This window comes from Camarhynchus parvulus, unplaced genomic scaffold (assembly GCF_901933205.1).
Source record: "Camarhynchus parvulus unplaced genomic scaffold, STF_HiC, whole genome shotgun sequence".
Taxonomy (NCBI): Eukaryota; Metazoa; Chordata; class Aves; order Passeriformes; family Thraupidae; genus Camarhynchus; species Camarhynchus parvulus.
Window position 1 is genome coordinate 58,513 of NW_022148864.1, and position 24,541 is coordinate 83,053.

The 24,541-nt window shown below is 50.4% G+C and overlaps 2 protein-coding genes and 1 long non-coding RNA gene across 3 annotated transcripts; all 3 read left to right on the forward strand.

Moving 5' to 3' along the window:
• Nucleotides 1-1,289: 1,289 nt before the first annotated feature.
• Nucleotides 1,290-14,317, forward strand: LOC115917134 (histone-lysine N-methyltransferase 2B-like). The gene is made up of 8 exons (XM_030970868.1): nucleotides 1,290-1,305; nucleotides 1,656-1,747; nucleotides 2,894-2,997; nucleotides 5,853-5,966; nucleotides 10,031-10,177; nucleotides 12,298-12,387; nucleotides 13,755-13,842; nucleotides 14,271-14,317. The coding sequence occupies exons 4-8, from the start codon at nucleotides 5,883-5,885 to the stop codon at nucleotides 14,315-14,317; spliced, it is 456 nt and encodes a 151-aa protein (XP_030826728.1). The 5' UTR covers nucleotides 1,290-1,305; nucleotides 1,656-1,747; nucleotides 2,894-2,997; nucleotides 5,853-5,882.
• A 506-nt stretch (nucleotides 14,318-14,823) lies between these two features.
• LOC115917137 lies at nucleotides 14,824-19,971 on the forward strand. The gene is made up of 4 exons (XR_004061674.1): nucleotides 14,824-14,904; nucleotides 16,696-16,778; nucleotides 17,900-17,989; nucleotides 19,883-19,971. It is a non-coding gene; the product is annotated as an uncharacterized LOC115917137 (long non-coding RNA).
• A 4-nt stretch (nucleotides 19,972-19,975) lies between these two features.
• LOC115917135 (histone-lysine N-methyltransferase 2B-like) lies at nucleotides 19,976-24,257 on the forward strand (the record flags this gene model as incomplete). Its single annotated transcript, XM_030970869.1, has 5 exons — nucleotides 19,976-20,005; nucleotides 21,026-21,096; nucleotides 21,842-21,927; nucleotides 22,489-22,592; nucleotides 24,120-24,257. Coding segments are annotated over exons 2-5 (396 nt in total), but the record flags the coding sequence as incomplete, so codon positions are not given.
• Between the last annotated feature and the right edge of the window lie 284 nt (nucleotides 24,258-24,541).

Genomic DNA, 24,541 nt, shown 5'->3' on the forward strand with positions numbered 1-24,541 from the left:
ACGGACATTGGGGGGGGACAGACGGACACTGGGGACATTGGGGGAGACAGACGGACAGACGGACATTGGGGGGACAGACGGACACTGGGGACATTGGGGGGGACAGACGGACATTGGGGACATTGGGGGGGACAGACGGACATTGGGGGGGACAGACGGACACAGGACAGCGAGGGTGAGAGGGGGACAGACGGACACTGGGGACATTGGGGGGGACAGACGGACACTGGGGACATTGGGGGAGACAGACGGACAGACGGACATTGGGGGAGACAGACGGACACGGGCGGACAGCGGGGGGAGGGGGGACAGACGGACACTGGGGACATTGGGGACGGTCGGGGGACAGGACGGACATTGGGGACACTGGGGGGGACAGACGGACAGACGGACATTGGGGGGACAGACGGACATTGGGGACATTGGGGGGGACAGACGGACAGACGGACATTGGGGGGACAGACGGACATTGGGGACATTGGGGGGGGACAGACGGACACAGGACAGCTTACGTGAGAGGGGGGACGACGGACACTGGGGACATTGGGGGGGACAGACGGACATTGGGGACATTGGGGGGACAGACGGACATTGGGGGGAGCGGACAGGACAGCGAGGGTGAGAGGGGGACAGACGGACACTGGGGACATTGGGGGGGACAGACGGACACTGGGGACATTGGGGGAGACAGACGGACAGACGGACATTGGGGGAGACAGACGGACAGACGGACATTGGGGGAGACAGACGGACACGGGCGGACAGCGACCGTGAGAGGGGGACAGACGGACACTGGGGACATTGGGGACATTGGGGGGGACAGACGGACATTGGGGACATTGGGGGGACAGACGGACATTGGGGACATTGGGGGGGACAGACGGACACAGGACAGCGACGGTGAGAGGGGGACAGATGGACACTGGGGACATTGGGGGGGACAGACGGACAGACGGACATTGGGGGGGACAGACGGACACTGGGGACATTGGGGGGGACAGACGGACATTGGGGACATTGGGGGGGACAGACGGACAGACGGACATTGGGGGGACAGACGGACATTGGGGACATTGGGGGGGACAGACGGACATTGGGGACATTGGGGGGGACAGACGGACATTGGGGGGGGACAGACGGACACTGGGGACATTGGGGGGGACAGACGAACATTGGGGACATTGGGGGGAGACAGACGGACATTGGGGACATTGGGGCAGACAGACGGACAGACGGACATTGGGGGGGGACAGACGGACATTGGGGACATTGGGGGGGACAGACGGACACGGGCGGACAGCGACGGTGAGAGGGGGACAGACGGACAGACGGACATTGGGGACATTTTGGGGGACAGACGGACATTGGGGACATTGGGGACATTGGGGGAGGCAGACGGACATTGGGGACATTTTGGGGGACAGACGGACAGACGGACATTGGGGGGGGACAGACGGACATTGGGGGGGACAGACGGACACAGGACAGCGAGGGTGAGAGGGGGACAGACGGACAGACGGACATTGGGGACACTGGGGGGAGGGGCAGGTGCGGTCGCGCCCGGGTGTGTCCCCAGGTGTGTCCCCAGGTATGACCCCTCCGTGACCCCTCGGTGACCCCTCGGTGACCCCCGTGTGTCCCCTCCCCCCCCCCAGAGTCGCCCCCCGAGCCTGACCCCGCCCCTTTGCCGAGGCCCCGCCCCCTCCAGCCGCTGCTGCAGCTGCGGGCGCGGAGGAGGCAGCAACAGGTGGGGGAGGGGCGGGAAAACCCGGGGGGGGGGAGGGGCAAAAATGGGGGTGGGGGAGGGGTAGAGTGAGCGGGAGGGGCAATAAAGGGGGAGGGACAGTAAAAGGGGAGGGGCAAAAACGGGGGGGGGCACAACAGGAGATGGGGCAAAAAGGGGAGGGGTAATAACGGGGGAGGGGCAAAAATGGTGTGGGGAGGGGCAAACAAGGGTGGGGGAAGGGCAGAATATGGGGGAGGGGCCATAACGGGGGGGGGCAAAAGTGGGGGAGGGGCAATAACGGGAGATGGGGGAGGGGGCAAAAATGAGGGGGGAGGGGCAAAAATGGGAGGGAGGCAATAACGGGGGAGGGGCAGTAAAGGGGGGAGGGACAATAAAGGGGAGGGGCAATAAAGGGGGAGGGGCAATAACGGGGGTGGGGTAAAAAATGGGGGAGGGGCAAAAATGGGGGAGGGGCAAAAATGGGGGAGGGGGAATAAAGGAGGGAGGGGCAATAATGGGGGAGGGGCAATAACGGGGGGAAGGGCAATTGAGGGGAAAGGGAAAAATGGGGTGTGGGGGAGGAACGGGGAAAATGGGGGGAGGGGCAAAAAGAGGGGGGGTGGGGGAGGGGTAAAAATGGGGGGAGGGAGAGAATGGGGGTGGGGGAGGGGGAAAAAGAGGGAGGGGAACCCCAAAATTTGGGGTGGGGGAGGGGCAGAACAGAGGGGGAGGGGTAAAGTGGGGGGTGGGGGAGGGGTAAAAATGGGGAGAGAGGGGCAGAATGGGGGGGGAGGGGTAAATCAAGGGTGGGGGAGGGGCAAAAAATGGGGGAGGGGTAAAATGGTGGCGGGAGGGGGGGGAAGCCAAAATTTGGGGTGGGGGAGGGGAAAACCAGGGGTGGGGGAGGGGCAAAAATGTGGGGAGGGGCAAAAAGGAGAGGTAAAGTGGGAGTGGGGGAGGGGAAATTGGGGGTGGGGGAGGGGCAGAATGGGGGAGGGGAAGGGGCAACATGGGGGGAGGGGAGCCCAAAATTTGGGGCTGGGGGAGGGGAAATTGGAGGTGGGGGAGGAGCCAAAACTTGGGGGGGAGGGGTCAAAATGTGAAGGGGAGGGGCCAAAATTGGGGTGGGGGAGGGGCGGAGCTCTGACCCCTCCCCCCCCCCCTCAGGATTGGGGCCCCCCCGGAGCTTTGGGCCCCGCCCAGAACGGGTGGGGGAGGGGCCGGGCCGGCGACGGGGAGGGGCGGGGACGCGGCTGCGCGTGGACTTCAAGGTGAGGCCCCTCCCCCCAAAAATCACCCCAAAAATGGCCCCAAAATTCCCCCAAATTTCCCCAAAATTCACCCCCAAAATTCCCTCCCCCACCCCAAAAATCACCCGAAAATCACCCCCAAAATGGCCCCAAATTTCCCCCCAAAATCTCCCCAAAATTCCCCAAAAACGGCCCCAAAATTTCCCCCTCCCCCACCCTGAATATCACCCCAAATTTCCCCAAAAATGGCCCCAAAATTCCCCTCCCCCACCCCAAAATTCCCCCAAATTTCCCCAAAAATCATCTCAAAAATTCCCCTCCCCCACCCCAAAAATCACCCAAAAATCACCCCAAAAATGACCCCAAAATTTCCCCTCTCCCACCCCGAATATCACCCCAAAAATCCCCCGAAAATTTCCCCTCCCCCACCCCAAAAAATCAACTCCAAATTCTTAAAATTTTCCCCTCCCCCACCCCCCAAAATACCCCAAAAAATCCCCCCAAAATGGCCCCAAAATTTCCCCCAAATTTCCCCAAAATTCACCCCAAAATTCCCCTCCCCCACCCCAAAAATCACCCGAAAATCACCCCAAAAATGGCCCCAAATTTCCCCAAAAAATGACCCCAAAATTTCCTCTCCCCCACCCCAAAAAATCAACTCCAAATTATTTAAAACTTCCCTCCCCCCCCCCCCGAAAATCCCCCCAAATCACCCCAAAAATGGCCCCAAAATTCCCCTCCCCCACCCCAAAAATCACCCCAAATCACCCCAAAAATGACCCCAAAATTTCCCCTCCCCCACCCCAAAAAATCAACTCCAAATTCTTAAAATTTTCCCTCCCCCCCCCCCCAAAATACCCCAAAAAATCCCCCCAAAATGGCCCCAAAATTCCTCCAAATTGCCTCAAAATTCCCCAAAAAAGGCCCCAAAATTTCCCCTCCCCCACCCCAAAAAATCAATTCCAAATTTTTAAAAATTCCTCCTCCCCCCCCCCCCAAATTTATTTCCCCAAAATTCCCCCCAAAATTTCCTTTTCCTCTCCCCAAAATCACCTCCAAATTTCCCCCCCCCCACCCCAAAAATTCCCCCCAATTTTTCCTTTTTCACCCCAAATTTTGAGATTTTTCCCCCCAAATTTTATGGATTTTCCCCAGATTTTTCGATTTTCACCCCTAAATTTTGGGGTTTTTTCCCCAACTTTGCATTTTCCACCCCAAACTTTGAGGTTTTTTCCCCAAATTTTTGATTTTTCACCCCAAATTTTTGATTTTCCCCTCAAATTTTGTATTTTTTACCCCGGAATTTTGTGGTTTTCTTCCCAAATTTTGAGGTTTTCACCCCAATTTTTTTGGTTTTACGTCCAAATTTTGAGGATTTTCACCAAATTTTTAGGTTTTCATCCCAAATTTTTCTTTTTTCACCTCAAATTTTATGGTTTTTTCCCCAGATTTTGCATTTTCCACCCCAAAGTTTTGAGGTTTTTTCCCAAATTTTGCATTTCTCACCCCAAATTGTTCTTTTTTCACCCCAAATTTTGAGGGTTTTTTCCCCAAATTTTGCATTTTTTCCCCAAATTTTGCATTTCTCACCCCAAATTTTGAGGTTTTTTTCCCAAATTTTGCATTTCTCACCCCAAATTTTGCATTTTTCACCTCACATTTTTCATTTCTCACCCCAAACTTTGCATTTTTTCCCAAATTTTGCTTTTTTTCCCCAAATTTTTCATTTCTCACCCCAAATTTTGAGGTTTTTTCCCAAATTTTGCATTTTTTTCCCAAATTTTGCATTTCTCACCCCACATTTTTCATTTCCACCCCAAATTTTGAGGTTTTTCCTGCAACTTTTGCATTTTTCACCCCAAATTTTGAGGTTTTTCACCCCAAATTTTGCATTTTTCACCCCAAATTTTGCATTTTTTCCCAAATTTTAATTTTTTTTCCCAAATTTTCTATTTTTCACCCCAAATCTTTCATTTTTCCCCCCAAATGTTGAGGTTTTCTTCCCAAATTTTGCATTTTTTCCCCAACTTTTGCATTTTTTCCCCAATTTTTCATTTCTCACCCCAAATTTTGAGGGGTTTTTTCCCAAATTGTACCTTTTTTCCCAAATTTTGCATTTCTCACCCCAAATTTTGCATTTTTTACCCCCAATCTTTCATTTTTCACCCCAAATTTTGAGGTTTTTTTTCCCCCCCAGTTTTGAGGTTTTCCCCCCAGTCTTCGTATTTTCCACCCCAAATTTTATGGATTTTCCCCAAATTTTTAGATTTTCACCCCAAATTTTGAGGTTTTTTCCCCAAATCTTTCATTTTTCACCCCAAATTTTGCATTTCTCACCCCAAATTTTGAGGGTTTTTTCCCCAAATTTTGAGGTTTTTCCCAAATTTTTCATTTCTCACCCCAAATTTTGAGGTGTTTTCCCCAAATTTTGTATTTTTTCACCCCAAATTTTGAGGTTTTTACCCCAAATCTTTCATTTTTCCCCCCCATATTTTGAGGTTTTCTTCCCAAATTTTGCATTTTTTTCCCAAATTTTTCATTTCTCACCCCAAATTTTGAGGTTTTTTTTTCCCAAAGTTTTGTATTTTTCCCCCCAAATTTTTGAGGTTTTTTCCGCCCAATTTTTCATTTCTCACCCCAAATTTTGAGGTTTTTTCCCCAAATTTTGAAGTTTTTTCCCCAACTTTTGCATTTCTCACCCCAAATTTTGAGGTGTTTTCCCCAACTTTTGCATTTTTCACCTCAAATTTTTCATTTCTCACCCCAAATTTTGAGGGGTTTTTTTTCCCAAATTTTGAGGTTTTTTTCCCCCAAATTTTACCTTTTTTCCCAAATTTTCCATTTTTCCCCCCAAATTTTACCTTTTTTTCCCCCAGGAGGACTCGGCCCTGGACAACGTGTGGCTCATGGGCGGGCTCAGCATCCTCTCCTCGGTGCCGGTCTCTGCGCCGCTCGTGTGCCTGCTCTGCGCCAGCAAAGGCCAACACCAGGTACCCAAAACACCCCAAATCCACCCCAAATCCCCCAAAATCCCCAAACCTCAAAAAACCCTGGAATCCCCCAAAAAAACCCCGCGAAAATCCCAAAATCCGCTGAGTTTTTAGGGATTTTTAAAGATTTTAAATTGATTTTTTACGGATTTTTAATGGATTTTTGGGGGATTTTGGAGGCATTTTTAGAGGTTTAGGGTTTGAGGATTTTGGGATTGAGGAGCTCCAAATCCACCCAAAAAAATCCCAAATAAACAAAAATCCCCAAAACCGAACAAAATCCTGGAATCCCCCAAAAAAACCCCGCGAAAATCCCAAAATCCGCTGAGTTTTTAGGGATTTTTGAAGGGTTTAAATCGATTTTTTATGGATTTTTTATGGATTTTTGAGGGATATTTAAAGGTTTGGGATTGAGGAGCCCCAAAAATCCTGAAAATTCTCCCCAAAAATCCCCAAATCCCCCAGAAAATCCTAAAATCCCTTAAAAAACCCAATGAAAATTTAAAAATTTGTTGGTTTTTTGAAAGATTTTTTAAAGCGTTGGGGATTTGAGGATTTTGGGATTTAGGGTCCCAAAAAAGTGGAAAATCCCAAAATTCCCCAAAATTAAAAAAATAAATAATCCCAAAATCCCCAAAAAATCAAAAAATCCTCAAGAAATCCCCATGAAAATCCCAAAATTCGCTGGTTTTTCGTGGATTTTTGGGGGATTTTGAGGCATTTTTAGAGGTTTGGGCTTCGTGAATTTTGGGATTGAGGAGCCCCAAATCCACCCAAAAAAACCCCAAATTAACAAAAATCCCCAAAACCGAACAAAATCCTGGAATCCCCCCAAAAAAACCCCGCGAAAATCCCAAAACCCGCTGAGTTTTTAGGGATTTTTGAAGATTTTAAATCGATTTTTTACGGATTTTTTCATGGATTTTTGGGGGATTTTGGAGGCATTTTTAGAGGTTTGGGGTTTGAGAATTTTGGGATTGAGGAGCCCCAAATCCCCCAAAAAACCCCAAATTAACAAAAATCCCCAAAAAAACCCCACGAAAATCCCCAAATCCGCTGAGTTTTTAGGGATTTTTGAAGATTTTAAATACGATTTTTTCATGGATTTTTGGGGGATTTTGGTTTTTGAGGTTTATTTGAGTTTTGGAGGAGCCACAACAATTCAAAACCAAACCCCCATATTATTTTATTTTTTTTTATTTTAATTTTGGATTTTGAGTTTTTAGATTAGGTTTGAGGATTTTTGGGATTGAGAGCCCCACCCAAAAATCCCAAATAACAAAAATCCCCAAAAAAATCCTGAATCCCCCAAAACCCCCCAAAAACCCCAAATCCTGTTTTAGATTTTTGAAGGGTTTAAATAGTTTTTAGTTAATTTTTGAGGGATTTTAGGTTTGATTGAGGAGCCCCAAAAATCCTGAAAATTCTCCCAAAAATCCCCAAATCCAAAAGAAAAATTAAAATCCCTTAAAAACCCAATGAAAATTTAAAAATTTGTTGGTTTTTTGAAAGATTTTTTAAGCGTAGCTTTGAGGATTTTGGGATTTAGGGTCCCAAAAAAGTGGAAAATCCCCAAATTCCCCAAAATTAAAAAAATAAATAATCCCAAAATCCCCAAGAAATCAAAAAATCCTCAAGAAATCCCCATGAAAATCCCAAAATTCGCTGGTTTTTCGTGGATTTTTGGGGGATTTTGAGGCATTTTAGAGGTTTGGGCATGATTGATCCACCCAAAAATCCCAAATTAACAAAAATCCCAAAACCCAACAAAATCCTTAATGAAAATCCCAAAACGATTTTTAGGATTGAAAAAATTTTATATGGATTTGGTTTTAGATTTAGCTTCGTGATTTTGGGATGGGAACCAACCACCCAAAAAATCCCAAATTAACAAAAACCCAAAACAAAAAATCCGAATCCCCAAAAAAAAATCCCAAACCGCTGAGTTTTTAATTTGAAAAAAATGTTTGGAGCATTTTAGAGTTTATAGGATTTTGGGATTAGGGCCACCCCAAATAACAAAATCCCCAAAACCGAAAAAATCCTGGAATCCCCCCAAAAAAACCCCGCGAAAATCCCAAAATCCGCTGAGTTTTTAGGGATTTTTGAAGGGTTTAAATCGATTTTTTATGGATTTTTTATGGATTTTTGAGGGATATTTAAAGGTTTGGGATTGAGGAGTCCAAAAATCCTGAAAATTCCCCAAAAAAACCCTGTGCAAATCCCAAAATCCTAAATTTGGGGTTTGAGAGGCCCAAAAATTCAGAAATCCCAAAAAATCCTTAAAAATTCCACCCAAAAATCTCGAAATCCTCAAAAAAACCCCACCAAAAAATCCCCAAATTCTGTGATTTTTAGGGAATTTTAATGGATTTTGAAAGGTTTGGGGTAGGATTTTGGGATTGAGGAACTCCAAAAATTCAGAAATCCCAAAAACTCCAAAACAATCCAGAAATCCCAAAAAAACCCCTCTGTGAAAATCCTGGGATTCGTTGATTTTTAAGGTATTTTTGATGGATTTTTTTTTTATTTTTTCAGGGAATTTTGAAGATTTACGGTTGGGGATTTTGGGATTGAGGGATCCCAAAAATTGAGATATTCTAAAATTCCAAATAACCAAAAAATCCTTAAAAATCCCCCCAAAAAACTCCCAAAATCCCCCCAAAAATCTCCTCAATAATGTCAAAATTCGCAGAGTTTTTGGGATCTTTTCGGGATTGTTGGGGGGATTTTTTAAAGATTATTTTTGTTGATTTTTTGGGGATTTTTAAAGATTTTTTTTAGGATTTTTGGGGGATTTTTTGGGAGATTTTTTGGGATTTTCAGGTCTCACCTGTTGCAGTTCCAGCTGTGCCCACCCGGGGGCGTTTTTCATTCATTTTAATTCCATTTTGGGCCTTTTCACTCATTTTTGACGGGATTTTGGGGGGGATTTTTGGAGGTTTTATTTCGAAATTTCGGCATTTTTTGGGGGGACTTTTTGGGATCTTTTGGGGATTTTTTGGTGATTTTTAGAAAAATTTTTTAGGATTTTTTGGGGGATTTTTTTAGGATCTTTGTTGATTTTTTTTGGAGGATTTTTGGGGATTTTTGGATCTCACCTGTTGCAGTTCCAGCCGTGCCCACCAGGGGGCGCTTTTCGCTCATTTTGACGCATTTTGGGGCCATTTCGCTGGTTTTTAATGGGATTTTTTGGGGGACTTTTTTGGGAATTTGGGGATTTTTGGGGTCTCACCTGTGCCCTCACCTGTTGCAGTTCCAGCCGTGCCCAGCAGGGGGCGTTTCTCGCTCATTTGGGCGCATTTTGGGGCCATTTCGCTCGTTTTTAACGGGATTTTTTGGGGTTTTTGGGGATTTTTGGGGATTTTTTTTTTTTTGATCTCACCCGTGCCTCTTTCCCACAGCTGGTGCAGTTAGGGGTGCCCACCCGATTTGACGTTTGGGGCCATTGTTTTACGGGATTTTTTTGGGGGATTTTTGGGGATTTTTTTGGGAATTTGGGGATTTTTGGGATCTCACCTGTTCCCTCACCTGTTCCCGCAGCTGGTGCTGTGCCAGCCGTGCCCACCAGGGGTCGCTTTTCACTCATTTTGACGCATTTTGGGGCCATTTCGCTGGTTTTTAACGGGATTTTTTGGGGGTTTTTTTTGGGGATTTTTTTGGGAATTTTTTTGGGAATTTCGGGATTTTTGGGGTCTCACCTGTGCCCTCACCTGTTGCAGTTCCAGCCGTGCCGAGCAGGGGGTGTTTTTCTCCCATTTTATTCCATTTTGGGGCCATTTCGCTCGTTTTTAATGGGATTTTTTGGGGTTTTTTTTGGGGATTTTTTGGGGGATTTTTTTGGGAATTTCGGGATTTTTGGGATCTCACCCGTGCCCTGCCCTGTTCCCACAGCTGGTGCAGTTCCAGCCGTGCCCACCAGGGGTCGCTTTTCACTCATTTTGACGCATTTTGGGGCCATTTCGCTCGTTTTTAACGGGATTTTTTGGGGGATTTTTTGGGGGATTTTTTTGGGAATTTCGGGGTTTTTGGGATCTCACCTGTTCCCTCGCCTGTTCCCGCAGCTGGTGCTGTGCCAGGTGTGCTGCCAACCCTTCCACAGCTTCTGCCTGGGCGCGGGGGAGGCGCCGGGGCCGGGCCAGGCCGAGGGCTGGAGCTGCCGGCGCTGCCGCAGCTGCGGCGTCTGCGCCAGGAGGGGGCGCCACAACAAGGTGGGGAATGCACCTGGGGGGCAAAAAATGCACCTGGGGGGGCCAAAAATGCACCTGGGGGGGGAGGAAAAATCGCACCTGGGGGCAAAAATGCACCTGGGGGAAAAAGTGGACCTGGGGGGTAAAAAATCACACCTGGGGGGGTAAAAATCACACCTGGAGGAGTAAAAATGGACCTGGGGGGGTAAAAAGGAACCTGGGGGGGAAAAATCGCACCTGGGGGGGTAAAAATTGCACCTAGGGGGGGAAAAAATCACACCTGGGGGGGAAAAATTGCACCTGGGGGGTAAAAATGGACCTGGGGGGAAAAATCGCACCTGGGGGAAAAAATGCACCTGGGGGGAAAAAATGCACCTGGGGGGTAAAAATTGCACCTGGGGGTAAAAAATGCACCTGGGGGTAAAAGACATGCCTGGGGGTAAAAAGCACATGGGGGTAAAATATTGCACCTGGGGAGGAAAAAATCACACCTGGGGGGAAAATTGCACCTGGGGGGGTAAAAAATGCACCTGGAGGGGTAAAAATGGACCTGGGGGGGGTAAAATGGAACCTCGGAGGGGAAAAATCACATCTGGGGGGGTAAAAAGGAACCTGGGGGGGCCAAAAATGGACCTGGGGGGGTTAAAAATGCACCTGGGGGGGTAAAAATGCACCTGGGGGGGGAAAATTGCACCTGGGGGAAAAAATCACACCTGGGGGGAAAAATGCACCTGGGGGGGTAAAAAATGCACCTGGGGGGTAAAAGGAACCTGGGGGGGTAAAAATGCAGTTCAGGGGTAAAAATGCAGCTGGGGCGTAAAAACGCAATCAAAATCCCCGATTTTTTTAGGGTTAATCCCAAATAATTTCGGGGTTCCCCCCGATGGATTTTTTGGGATTTTTGGGGGGATTTTTGGGGGGATTTTTGGGGTGCCCCCCAATGGATTTTTGGGGGGGATTTTGGGGGAATTTTGGGGGGGGTTTTTGGGGGATTTTCGGGGTTCCATGATGGATTTTTGGGGGATTTTGGGGGGGATATTTGGGTGGATTTTTGGGGTGCCCCGATGGATTTTTGGGGAATTTGGGGGGGATTTTGGGGGGATTTTGGGGGGATTTTTGGGGTTTCCCCGATGGATTTTTGGGGGGGATATTTGGGTGGATTTTTGGGGTTTCCCCCGATGGATTTTTGGGGAAATTTTAGGGGAATTTTTGGGGGGGGCGATTTTTGGGGGAATTTTGGGGGGGATTTGGGGGGGATTTTTGGGGTTTCCCCGATGGATTTTGGGGGGAATTTTGGGGGATTTTTGGGGGGATTTTTGGGGAGATTTTTTGGGGATATTTGGGTGGAATTTTGGGTGGATTTTTGGTGGGATTTTGGGGGGATTTTCCGGGGGATTTTTGGGGGATTTTGGGTGGATTTTTGGTGGGATTTTGAGGTTCCCCGATGGATTTTTGGGGGATTTTTGGGGGGATTTTTGGGGGATTTTTGGTGGGATATTTGGGTGGATTTTTGGTGGGATTTTGGGTGGATTTTTGGTGGGATTTTGAGGTTCCCCGATGGATTTTTGGGGGGATTTTTGGGGGATTTTTGGGGGATTTTTCGGGGGATATTTGGGTGGAATTTTGGGTGGATTTTTGGGGGGATATTTGGGTGGATTTTTGGTTGGATTTTTGGTTGGATTTTTGGTGGGATTTCGGGGTTCCCCGATGGATTTTTGGGGGGATTTTTGGGGGATTTTGGGGGGGATTTTTGGTGGATTTTTGGTGGGATTTTGGGTGGATTTTTGGTGGGATTTTGAGGTTCCCCGATCGGATTTTTGGGGGGATTTTTGGGGGATTTTTCGGGGGATTTTGTGGGGGATTTTTGGTGGGATTTTGGGGTTCCCCGATGGATTTTTGGGGGATTTTGGGGGATTTTTGGGGGGATTTTTGGGGGGTTTTTGGGGGGATTTTGGGGGGGATTTTTGGTGGGATTTTGGGGTTCCCCGATGGATTTTTGTGGGGATTTTTGGGGGATTTTGGGGGGATTTTTGGGGGATTTTGGGGGGGATATTTGGGTGGATTTTTGGGAGGATTTTGGGGGGGATTTTTGGTGGGATTTTGGGGTTCCCCGATGGATTTCGGGGGTCTGTGTCCCCCAGCCCCTCCTCGAGTGCCGCCGCTGCCGCCGCTGTTTCCACCTGAGCTGCCTCGGCCCCGGCGCCCCGGCCCGCGCCCCGCCCGGGGACTGGGTGAGAAACGGGGCGAAAACGCGGGAATTTGGGAAAATCGGGGAAACTCGGGATTTGGGGGGTTGGGGGGGGATTTTGGGGGGGTTTTGGGGAAATTTGGGGGATTTTGGGGGGGGTTTGAGGGATTTTTTTGGGGACTTCAGGGGGGGAATTTGGGGGTTTTTAGGGGGATTTTGGGCAAATTGGAGATTTGGGGATTTTTTTGAGGAGTTGGAGGGAAATTTGTGGATTTTGGGGGAATTTTTGGGGGGATTTTGAGAGATTTTTTGGGGGGATTTTTGGGGGGAATTTGGGGAATTGGGAAAAATTTGGGATTTTGGGGGGATTTTTTGGGATATTTGGGGGTTTGGGGGGATTTTGGGGAAAATTGGCGAAAATTGGGGATTTTGGGTGAATTTGGGGTCATTTTTGGGAGGTCTCATGGGTGGTTTTGGGGCGGTTTTGGGGCCATTTTGGGGTTTTTGGGGGGTAATTTTGGGGCGGTTTTTGGGGAAATTTTGGAATGGTTTTTGGGGTAATTTCGGGGAGGTTTTGGGGCTATTTTGGGATAATTTTGGGGATATTTTGGGGTTTTTTTTGGGTGGTTTTTGGGGTAATTTTGGGGTGGTTTTTTGGGGTAATTTCAGGGATATTTTGGGGATATTTTGGGGTGGTTTTTGGGGCAATTTTGGGATAATTTTGGGGATATTTTGGGGTAATTTTGCGGAAATTTTGGGGTGGTTTTTGGGATAATTTTGGGGTTTTTTTGGGGTGGTTTTTGGGGTAATTTTGGGACAGTTTTTGGGGTGGCTTTTGCGGCTATTTTGGGTGGTTTTGGGATAATTTTGGTGATAATTTTGGGGTAATTTTGGGGATATTTTGGGGTGGTTTTTGGGGTAATTTTGGGGATATTTTGGGGTGGTTTTTGGTGTAATTTTGGGGTGATTTTTGGGAGGTCTCGCTGCCGATTTTGGAGTAATTTTGGGGTAATTTTGGGGTGATTTTTGGGGATATTTTGGGGTAATTTTGGGGTGGTTTTTGGGGTAATTTTGGGACGGTTTTTGGGGTGGTTTTTGGGGTAATTTTGGGGATAATTTTGGGGTAATTTCAGGGATATTTTGGGGTGGTTTTTGGGGTAATTTTGGGATAATTTTGGGGATATTTTGGGGTAATTTTGGGGATCTTTTGGGGTGGTTTTTGGAGTGGTTTTGGGGTAATTTCGGGGTGGTTTTGGGGATAATTTTAGGGTAATTTTGGGGTGGTTTTTGGGTGATTTTTGGGTGATTTTTGGGAGGTCTCACTGCCGATTTTGGAGTAATTTTGGGGATATTTCGGGGCTATTTTGGGTGAATTTTGGGGTAATTTTGGGCGGTTTTGGGCTCTCCCAGGTGTGCTGGGGCTGCCGGAGCTGCGGGACCCCCGAGGGGGGGGAAGGGCGGGACCCCCCCTGCGGGCTCTGCCCCCCCCCCGGGCCAGGTGAGGGGGGAGGGGATTTGGGGGGGGGGTGTCAAATTTGGGGGATTTTGGGGGAATTTGGGGGATTTTGGGTGTATTTTTGGGGATTTTGGGGGATTTTGGGAGGATTTTTTGGGATTTTGGGGGGATCCTTAAAGAGCTGGGGGGGATTTCAGGAATTTTAGGGGATTTTTGGGGGGATTTTGTCAAATTTGCGGGGTTTGGGGGTGGATTTTGGGGGATTTTGGGAGAGGTTTGGGGGGAATTTTGGAAATTTGAGGGGAATTTGGGGGGTTTTTGGCAGAGGATTTGGGGGATTTTGGGAGGATTTGGGGTGGATTTTGAGGGGTTTGGGGAAATCGGAGGGGAATTTTGGGGGATTTTGGGAGGAGTTAAAAGCTTTGGGGAGGATTTTTGGGGTGGAATTTTGGAGATACTGGGGATTTTAGGAGATTTTGGAGGCAATTTTGGGTTAACTTCAGGACTTTTTGGTTGAATTTGGGATTTTTTGGGGTTAAACTTGGGATGGTTTTGGTTGAAATTTGGGATTTTTTGGGGATAAATTTTTGGCTAAATTTGAGAATTTGGGGGATTCTTGGGTTAGATGTGGATATTTTTTTGGTTTAAATTTTGGATTTTTTGGGGGGTAAATTTGGGATGTTATGGGTTTAAATTTGGGATTTTTTGGATTGAATTTATGATGTTTTGGGGTTAAATTTGGGATTTTTTGGGGGGTAAATTTGGGATATTTGGGTTTGAATTTGAGATTTTTCGTTAAAGTTTGTGATTTTTGGGTTAAATTCGAGAGTTTTGGGGTTAAATTTGGGACATTTTGGGTTAAATTTGGGACATTTTGGGGTTAAATTTGGGATTTTTTGGGGTTAAATTTGGGACATTTTGGGGTTAAATTTGGGATTTTTTGGGGTTAAATTTGGGACATTTTGGGGTTAAATTTGGGATTTTTTGGGTCTGACCCCTCCCCCGCTCTGTTCCCAGGGGTGGGGGAGGGGCAGGGCCCTCCCAGCCCCGCCCAGGCCCAGGAGGGGGGGGAGGGGCCGGAGCCGCCCCCCGGCTGCAGCTGCGGTGAGCGGGGGAGGGGAACCCCAAACCGGGGGAGGGGGGGACCCCAAAACTGGGGAGGGGTTGGGAACCCCAGAATCCCTTTGGGAACCCCAAAATTGACACCGGGAACCCCAAAAATCCCTTTGGGAACCCCAAAATCTTCTCAGGATCCCCAAAAATCCCTTTGGGAACCCCAAAAATCCCTTCGGGAACCCCAAAAGTGACACCGGGAACCCCAAAATTGGGAGGTGGGAAGCCAAAATTCCCTTCGGGAACCCCAAAATCTTCTCAGGATCCCCAAAAATTGCATCAGGAACCCCAAAATCCCTTTGGGAACCCCAAAAATCACTTCAGGAACCCCAGAATTGACACCAGGAACCCCAAAATTGGCGGGGGAAACCCCAAATCCCTTTGGGAACCCCAAAATCCCTTTGGGAACCCCAAAATCGGGCGTTGGGGTGGGAATCCCAAAATGGGGGTGGGAACCCCAAATCCCTTTGGGAACCCCAAAATTGACGCCGGGAACCCCAAAAATCCCTTTGGGAACCCCAAATTCACACCAGGAACCCCAAATCCCTTTGGGAACCCCAAAATTGACACCGGGAACCCCAAAAATCCCTTTGGGAACCCCAAAATTCCCTTCGGGAACCCCAAAATCTTCTCAGGATCCCCAAAAATTGCATTAGGAACCCCAAAATCCCTTTGGGAACCCCAAAATCCGTTCAGGAACCCAAAAATTGACACCAGGAACCCCAAAATCGGGGGTTGGGAACCCCAAATCCCTTTGGGAACCCCAAAATTCCTTTGGGAACCCCAAAATCGGGGGGTGGGAACCCGAAATCTCCAGATCCCCAAAAATGCACAGGAACCCCAAAATCGCTTGGGAACCCCAAAATGATCCGGCAATTTCCCCAGGACCCCAAATCCTCTCAGACCCAAAATTCATTCTACCCCAATAGGGATCTTTTCAGGAATTCCAAAACGGCTCAGGAACCCCAAAATTCACAGCAGGCCCCAAAATCTTCAGGACCCCAAAATTCACAGGACCCCAAAATCCCTTTGGGAACCCCAAAATCGGGCGTTGGGGTGGGAATCCCAAAATTGGGGGGGTGGGAACCCCAAATCCCTTTGGGAACCCCAAAATTGACACCGGGAACCCCAAAAATCCCTTTGGGAACCCCAAATTCACACCAGGAACCCCCAAACCCTTTGGGAAGAAAAACCTTGGAACCCCAAAAATCTTCTCAGGACCCAAATTGCATAGAACCCCAAAATCCCTTTAGGAACCCAAAATTACACGGGAACCCCAAAATCGGGGGTTGGGAACCCCGAAATCTTCTCAGGATCCCCAAAAATTGCATCAGGAACCCCCAAAATCGCTTTGGGAACCCCAAAATTGATGCCGGGAACTCGAAAATTTCCCCAGGAACCCCCAAATCCTCTCAGGAACCCCAAAATTCATTTTGGGAACCCCAAAATTTCCCCAGGGATCTTTACAGGAATTCCAAAATCGACATCAGGAACCCCAAAATTCACAGCAGGAACCCCAAAATCTTCTCAGGATCCCCCAAAATCGCCCCAGGAACCCCAAAAATCCCCCCAGGAACCACCCCAAAAAAAAATTCCCTTGGGACCCCAAAAATTCTTTTCGGGACCCCCCAAAATTCTCTCGGGAGCCCCAAAAATTCCCCCCAAAACCCCCAAAGCCTCTTGGGGTTCCCCAAAAACCTTTTCAGGACCCCCAAAAATCCTCCCCAGGGGAGCTCTGGCCCCGCCCCCTTTTTCTGACCCCGCCCCTTTCCCCTCCCCCAGGTGTCCCAGGCCCCGCCCTGCAGGAGGTGCTGGGGGCGCTGCTGAGCTCCGCCCACGGCCCCGCCCTGATTGGCTGCGCACAGGTGAGGGGGCGTGGTCACACCTTGGGGTGGGCGTGGCCACGCCTGAGGGGGTGTGGTTCCACATGGGTGGGCGTGGTCACACCTTGGGGTGGGCGTGGCCACACTCGAGGGGGTGTGGTTCCACATGGGTGGGCGTGGCCACACTCGAGGGGGTGTGGTTCCACATGGGTGGGCGCATTTGCACCTGAGGGGGCGTGGTCACACCTTGGGGTGGGCGTGGTCATGCCTGAGGGGAGGGGCTAAGCACAACTGGGGGTGTGGTCAGGGCTGGGGTGGGCGTGGCTACGCTTGTGGGTGTGGCCACTGCTCACTGGGCGTGGTCACACAGAAGAGGGCGTGGCCACATCGGAGAGGGCGTGGTTTACTTGGGAGCGTGGTTATGCCTGGGGTGGGCGTGGTCCAAGCGGTGTGGGCGTGGTCCAATGAGGGAGGGGCGTGGTCACACATGGAGGGAGAGTTGAGGGGGTGTGGTCACTGCTGTGGTGGGCGGAGTCACACCTTGGGTGGGTGGGGTCACTCTAGAGAGGGGCGTGGTCACAACGGAGAGGACACCTGGGGGGCGTGGTTACAGTAAAAGTGGGCGTGGCTATATAATGGGGCGGGTGGTGACATCTGCAGTGGGCGTGGCTACAGAGTGGGCGTGGCTACACCTATTGGGCCAAATTAGGGGGCGTGGTGACACCAAAAATGGGCGTGGTCGCAACCACGGTGGGTGGGGTCACACCCTGAGGGGCGTGGTCAAACCTCGGGGAGGGGCTTAATTTAACAAGGGGTGTGGTCATAGCTAGGGTGGGCGTGGCCACACTAAAGAATGGGCGTGGTCTCACCTGGGGTGAGTGTGGTGATATTGAAGGGGCGTGGCTACACCCGGGTGGGCGTGGTGACACATGGAGTGGGCGTGGCTACACTGCGGTGGGAGTGGCCACAGCTTGGTGGGCGTGGTCACACGTGGACCGGTGAAATGACACCTGGAGTGGCGTGGCCAGACGTGGGGTGGGCGGGGCCTCCTGTGCCTCGGAGGCGTGGCCACGCACGGGTTGATGACGTCATACCAAAATGGGCGTGGCCTCACGTGGCTCAGGGGGGCGTGGTCTCACCTGTCCCCTCCCCCCCCCCCCCAGTGCCCCCCCGGGGGTCCCAAGGCTCACCTGGGCCCCTGCGACCTCCGAGCTGTCAATCACCTGCTGGAGGGCGGAGCCTACGCGTCCCTGGTGAGAGAATTCCCGCAACGGTCGGGGGGAAAATCCCAAAAACTGGGGAAAATTCCAGAAATTTTTGGGGGGGGAAAAGGAAAAGAAATTGGGGAAAAAATCACAAAAATTGGGGGTGGGGGAATTATGGAAAAAAAAAATTGGCAAAGGGAAAAAATGTGGGAAAATTTTGGGGAAAATTTGAGATGAATTTAAGGGGAAAATCCCAAAAATTGGGGAAAACTCCAGAAATTTTGGGGGGGGAAAAGAAAAATAAATTGGGGAAAAATACAGAAAAATTGGGGGGAGGGGGAAATTATGGAAAAAAAATTGGCAAAGGGAAAAAATGCGGAAAAAATTTGGGGAAAACTTGAGATGAATTTAAGGGGAAAATCCCAAAAATTGGGAGGGAAATTCCAAAAATATCTGAGGGAAAACTAAAAAAAAATTGGGGAGAATGCGAATAAAATTGTGAGGGCAAAAAAACCAAAAAGTTCTTAAAAAGCCTCAAAAATTTGAAAGAAAAAATTATTGGAATTTGGAAAAAAAAAATTCCTGGAAAAATTGTGGGAGAATTTAAAAAAAAGGGGGAAAAATTGGAAAAAAATTTGGAAGGAAAATACCAGAAAAATTTGATGGGAATACCAAAAAAAAGGAAGAAAAATCCTAAAAAATTCAGGGAAAAACCAAAATAATTGAAAAAAAAATCCTAGAAAATTTGGAGGAAAAAATTTTTGAATTTGGGAGGAAAATCGCAGAAAATTTGGAGGAAAAATCTGAAAAACTGGGGGGAAAAATCCAGAAGAATTTGAGGGGAATAAAACAAAAACTGGGGCAGAATTGCAAAATCCCCAAAAATTTGGAAAAAAAATCCCAAAAATTTAGAAAAAAAAACAACCAAAAAAATTGGGGAAAAAATCCCCAAAAGTTTGGGAAAAAACTAAAAAATTTGGGGAAAAAATCCCCAAAAATTTGGGAAAAAACCAAAAACTTTGGGGAAAAATTCCCCCAAAAATTGGGGAAAACCCCAAAAAATTTGGGGAAAAACTCCAAAAAACTTGGGGGAAAAAATCCGCAAAAACTTGGGAAAAACCCAAAAACTTTGGGGAAAAAAATGTCAAAAAATTAGGGAAAAACCCAAAAACTTTGGGGAAAAAATCGTCAAAAAATTAGGGAAAAAACCAAAAAAGAGTTGGGGAAAAAAACCCCAAAAATTTGGGGAAAAAATCCCTAAAAATTTTGGGAAAAAAATCCCAAAAAATTTGGGAAAAACCAAAAATTTGGGAAAAAAAATCTCAAAAAATTAGGGAAAAAACAAAAAAAAAGTTGGAGAAAAAATCCCAAAAAATTTGGGGAGAAAATCCCCAGTAAATTGGGGAAAAAAATCTCAAAGAATTTGGAAAAAAAAACCAAAAAATTTGGGGGAAAACCCAAAAATTTGGGGAAAAAAATACCCAAAATTTTGGGGAAAAACCTAAAACTTGGGGAAAAAAATCCCAAAAAGTTTGGGGAAAATCTAAAAAAAAATGGGGAGAGAAATCCCCAAAAATTTGGGAAAAACTGAAAAACTTTGGGGAAAAAAATTCCCAAAAAATTGGGGAGAAACCAAAAAAATGTGGGGAAAAAAACCTCAAAAAACTTGGGAAAAACCCAAAAAATTTGGGAAAAAAATCACAAAATTTGGGAAAAAACCAATACATTTGGGGGAAAAAAATGGCAAAATATTGGGAAAAAGACCCAAAAATTGTGGGAAAAAATTCACAAAATTTTGAGAAAAAACCAAAAACGTTGGGGAAAAAAATCCCCAAAAATCTGGGGAAAAAAATCCCCAAAATTTGGGAAAAACCCCAAAAATGTTTGGGGGTGGGGTCCCCCCGAGTTTGGGTCTGGGGTCCCACGGTGCCCCTCCCCCAGCAGGAGTTCGCTCAGGACGTGGCCGCGGTGCTGCTCAGGGGGGGGAGGGGCGGCACAAGCCCCGCCCCCAGCCCAGGCCCCCGCCGCCCCAGCCTGGACGGAGCCCGGGAGCTCTTCCTGAAGGTGGGGGAGGGGCAAGAATGGGGGGGAGGGGTTAAAATGGGGGAGGGGCTTAAAAAGTGGGGGAGGGGCTTGAAAATGAGCAGGGGCAGATATGGTGGAGTGGCCTGAAAATTGGAGGAGGGGCTTAAAATTAGGGGGGAGGGGTCTAAAATAAGGGGAGGGGCCTAAAATGGGAGAGGGGTTTTAAAATGGGGGGGAGGAGCCTTAAAATAGGGGAGGGGTTTCAAAAGTTGAGGGCGGGGCTCTAAAATGGAGGGAGGGGCCTAAAATTGGGGAGGGGGAGGGGCTTGAAAATGAGGGGGAGGAGCCTTAAAATAGGGGAGGGGGAGGGACAAAAGTTGGAGGAGGGGTCTTTAAAATTGTGGGGGAGGGGCTTAAAATGAGGGGGAGGGGTCCCAAAATTGGGGGGAGGGGTCTGAAATAGGGGAGGGGCTTCAAAATTGGGGTGGGGCTTCAAATCTGGGGGGCTATAAAATTGGGGGCGTGGCCTCAAAATTGGAGGAGGAGCTTTAAAATTGTGGGTGGGGCTTCAAATTTGAGGGGTGGAGACGCAAAATTGGGGAGGGGCTTTAAGAAGGGGGAGGGGTTTGTAAAATTGAGGTGGGGCTTAATAATTAGGGAGGAGCTTTGAAATTGGGGGAGGAGCTTTAAAATTGGGGGAGGGTTTCAGAATTGAGGGCGTGGCTTCAAAGTCAGGGGCGTGGCCTTGCAATTAGAGGCGGGAGTGAAAAATGGTGGGTGGGGCTTTAAAATGGGGGCGTGGCCTGAAATATGGGGATGCGGGGCCGCTGAAATTTAGGGGGAGGGGCCTGAAACAAAAGTGGGTGCGGCCTGAAGAGGGTGGGGAGGGGCCAAAAAATGGGGGAGGGGCTTCAAAGGGGCGGAAGCTCCCCACAGAAAAGGGGGTGGGGGAGGGGATTTTGGGGGTGGGGGAGGGGATTTTGGGGGGTGGGGGAGGGGTTTTTGGGGTGGGGGCGGGGCCTCAGCCCTCACAGCCGCTCCGCCCCCCCCCCTCCCCAGCTGATGGGCGGGGCCTTCCCCTGGTTCGACGCCCGGGACCCCAAAATTTGGAGCCCCCCCGAGAGCCCCAAGTGAGTGCGGGGGGGGGAGGGGGGGGGGAGGGCGGTTCAGGTCAATTTTGGGGAGTTTGGGGGCCAGGTGGGGGGCTTTTTGGGGGGGTTTTGGGATTCTGGATTTGGGGCACTTGGGGGAGGATTGGGGGTCCCAGGTGATTTTGGGGGATGGGTGGATTTGGGGGGTCCCAGGTGGATTTTTTGGGGGGTCCCGGGTGGATTTTGGGATTCTGAGAGGATTTTGGGGGGATCCAGGTGCCTTTGGAGGGGTCCCAGGTGAATTTGGGGGGGATTTTGGGAGTCCCAGGTGGATTTTGGGGGATTTGAGGTGTCCCAGGTGGATTTTGGAGTTTTGGGTGCGTTCTGGGGGGGTCCCAGGTGGATTTTGGGGTTCTGAGTGGATTTTTGTGGGGGTTCAGGTGGCTTTTGAGGGGTCTCAGGTGGATTTTGGGGTTTTGGGTGGATTTTGGAGGGTTTTGGGGGGTCCCAGGTGGATTTTGGGGGAGATTTGGGGGGGCCCAGCTGGAATTTGGGGTTCTGGGTGGATTTTGGAGGATTTAGGAGGTTCCCAGGTGGGTTTTGGGGGGTCCCAGGTGCGTTTGGGGGATCCCAGGTGTGTTTGGGTTGGATTTTGGGGGGTCCCAGGTGAATTGGGGGGGATTTGGGGGGTCCCAGGTGGGTTTTGGGGGGTCCCAGGTGGATTTGGGGGAGTTTTGGGGGTCCCAGGTGGATTTTGGGGGTGCTGACCCCTTCCCTCCCCCAGCGAGGCCCCGCCCCTCCCCGTGGAGCCGCCCTCCAGTGACCACACCTACGCCAGGTGGCGCCTGGAGCCGGCCCCGCCCCTCTCAGGTGAGTTTAGCCACGCCCACCCCCGGCCACGCCCCTCTCAGGTGAGTTTAGCCACGCCCACCCCCCGGCCACGCCCCGGCCACGCCCGCACGGATGAGACTTGGCAACCCCAAAACGCATGGGGAGCCACGCCCACTTTGGAGCAAGGCCACGCCCACTCTGAGTTCATTTGTGCAAGCCACGCCCACTGTGAGCTCATCTGTGCAAGCCACGCCCACTCTGAGCTCATGCGCACACCCAGCTAAGCCACGCCCACTCTGAGCTCACCTGAGCAAGCCACGCCCACTCTGAGCTCCTTTGTGCACGCCTGGCTAAGCCACGCCCACTCTGAGCTCACTTAGACAAGCCACGCCCACTCTGAGCTCCTCTGGGCAAGCCACGCCCACTGTGAGCTCATCTAGGCAAGCCACGCCCACTCTGAGTTCATCTGGGCAAGCCACGCCCACTCTGAGCTCACCTGACCAAGCCACGCCCACTCTGACCTCACCTGTCCACACCTGAGCTCAGCTGTGCCCCTGTGGGCGTGGCCCCGCGCTGACCCCGCCCCTTTTCCCCGCCCAGGTGAGGAGGGGGCGGAGCCAGCGGTGCCACAGGCGGCTGGAGGGGGCGGGGCCGACGAGCGCCAGTGCACGCTGTGCCTGCAGAGCGGGGACGCACCTGCGCAGGTGAGACAGACGGGACGGGGGAGGGGCTCAGGTGAGCACAGGTGAGGGGGAGGGGCTCGGGTGAGCACAGGTGAGGGGGAGGGGCTCAGGGTGAGCACGGGTGAGGGGGGAGGGGCTCGGGTGAGCACAGGTGAGGTGGTTTGGGGGTTCAGGTGAGTGCGGAGAGGTGAGGGAGGGGCTCAGGTGAGTGGGACAGGTGAGACACAGGGGACACGTGAAGGGGGAGAGGCTCAGGTGAGCAGGGAGACAGGTGAGGGGGTTTGGGGGATTTGGGGCTCAGGTGAGGGGGGACAGGTGTGGGCGGAAGGGGCTTAGGTGAGGGAGGGGCTCAGGTGAGGAGGGAGGGCCTCAGGTGAGCTGGGACAGGTGAGGGAGGGGCTCAGGTGAGACGTGGGACAGGTGAGGGGGAACAGGTGAGACAGGTGAGGGGCTTGGGGGGATCTGGGACACAGGTGAGGGGGGAGGGGCTCAGGTGAGGGGATTTGGGGGCTCAGGTGAGCGGGGCCAGGTGAGAGGATTTGGGCTCAGGTGAGCACAGACAGGTGAGAGAGGGGCTCAGGTGAGGGAGGGGCTCAGGTGAGGGGATTTGGGGGCTCAGGTGAATTGGGACAGGTGAGAGGATTTGGGCTCAGGTGAGAGATAACACAGGTGATACACGGGGAGCAGGTGAGAGTGCCCAGGTGAGACAGGTGAGGGGGTTTGGGGGATTTGGGGTTCAGGTGAGTGCGGACAGGTGAGGGAGGGGCTCAGGTAAGACAGGTGAAGGGGGGAGGGGCTCAGGTGGATGGGGACAGGTGAGGGAGGGGCTCAGGTGAGACACAGGAACAGGTGAGGGGCTTTGGGGTTCAGGTGAGTGCGGACAGGTGAGGGGGGAGGGGCTCAGGTGAGGGGGAGGGGTTCAGGTGAGGGGATTTGGGGGCTCAGGTGAATCGGGACAGGTGAGAGGATTTGGGCTCAGGTGAGCTGGGACAGGTGAGGGAGGGGCACAGGTGAGGGTGTCCAGGTGAGACAGGTGAGGGAGGGGCTCAGGTGAGGGAGGGGCTCAGGTGAGCTGACACAGGTGAGGGGGTTTGGGACTCAGGAATTTTGGGGGTTTTGGGGTTTTTAGGGGGGATTTTCTTGGGGGTTTTTGGGGAGGGGTCCCTGCACCCGTCCCTAATTTGGGGAGGGGTCCCACAGGACGAGAAGGGATCTTTGAGGAATATTTTGGGGCAAAACCCCAATTTTGGCTCATTCCAGCCCCTTTTAGTGCCACAAATTCCAGGTTTTTTCATTTTTGTGAGAATTTTCGTGGGGTTTTTTTTGGGGAGGGTCCCTGCACGGCCGTCCCTAATTTGGGATGGGGTCTCACAGGACAAGGAGGGGTCCCTGGAGAGTATTTTGGGGGAAAACCTCCAATTTTGGCTCATTCCAGCCCCTTTAAGTGCCAGAAATTCAGTTTTTTTCATTTTTGGGGGGATTTTCGTGGGGTTTTTTTTGGGGAGGGGTCCCTGCGGCCCATCCCTAATTTGGGGAGGGGTCCCGCAGGACGAGGGGCGCCTGCTGTACATGGGGCAGAACGAGTGGACCCACGTGAACTGCGCCCTCTGGTCGGCCGAGGTCTTCGAGGAGGGCGACGGAACTCTCCGGAACGTGCACGCCGCCGTGGCCAGGGGCCGCCAGATGGTGGGGAGGGGTCCCGGGGGGTTTGGGGGTTTTTAGAGGGGGTCTTGGATGGGATTTTGGGTTTTTTAAGGGGGATTTTGGGTTTTTTTGGGAGGGATTTTGAGGTATTTTTTAGGGTGGTTTTGGGGGACATTTGGGATTTTTGGGGGGTCCTGGAGAGGATTTTGGGAAGGATTTGGGGGGGGGTCTGGCACATGGTCAGGGGCCGGCAGATGGTGGGGAGGGGTCCCAAGGGGATTTGGGGTCTTTTGGGGGGGTCCTGGAAGGGATTTTGGGGGGATTTT

What these genes read in the sequence shown, in the direction of transcription:
- LOC115917134 (XM_030970868.1), top strand. Translation starts at nt 5,883, where the DNA reads ATGGGCGGGCTCAGCATCCTCTCCTCGGTGCCGGTCTCTGCGCCGCTC. An exon ending in GCGCCCCGCCCGGGGACTGG is followed by an intron (nt 12,388 to 13,754) that starts GTGAGAAACGGG and finishes GGGCTCTCCCAG; the next exon opens with GTGTGCTGGGGCTGCCGGAG. An exon ending in CTGCCCCCCCCCCGGGCCAG is followed by an intron (nt 13,843 to 14,270) that starts GTGAGGGGGGAG and finishes TGGGGATTTTAG; the next exon opens with GAGATTTTGGAGGCAATTTT.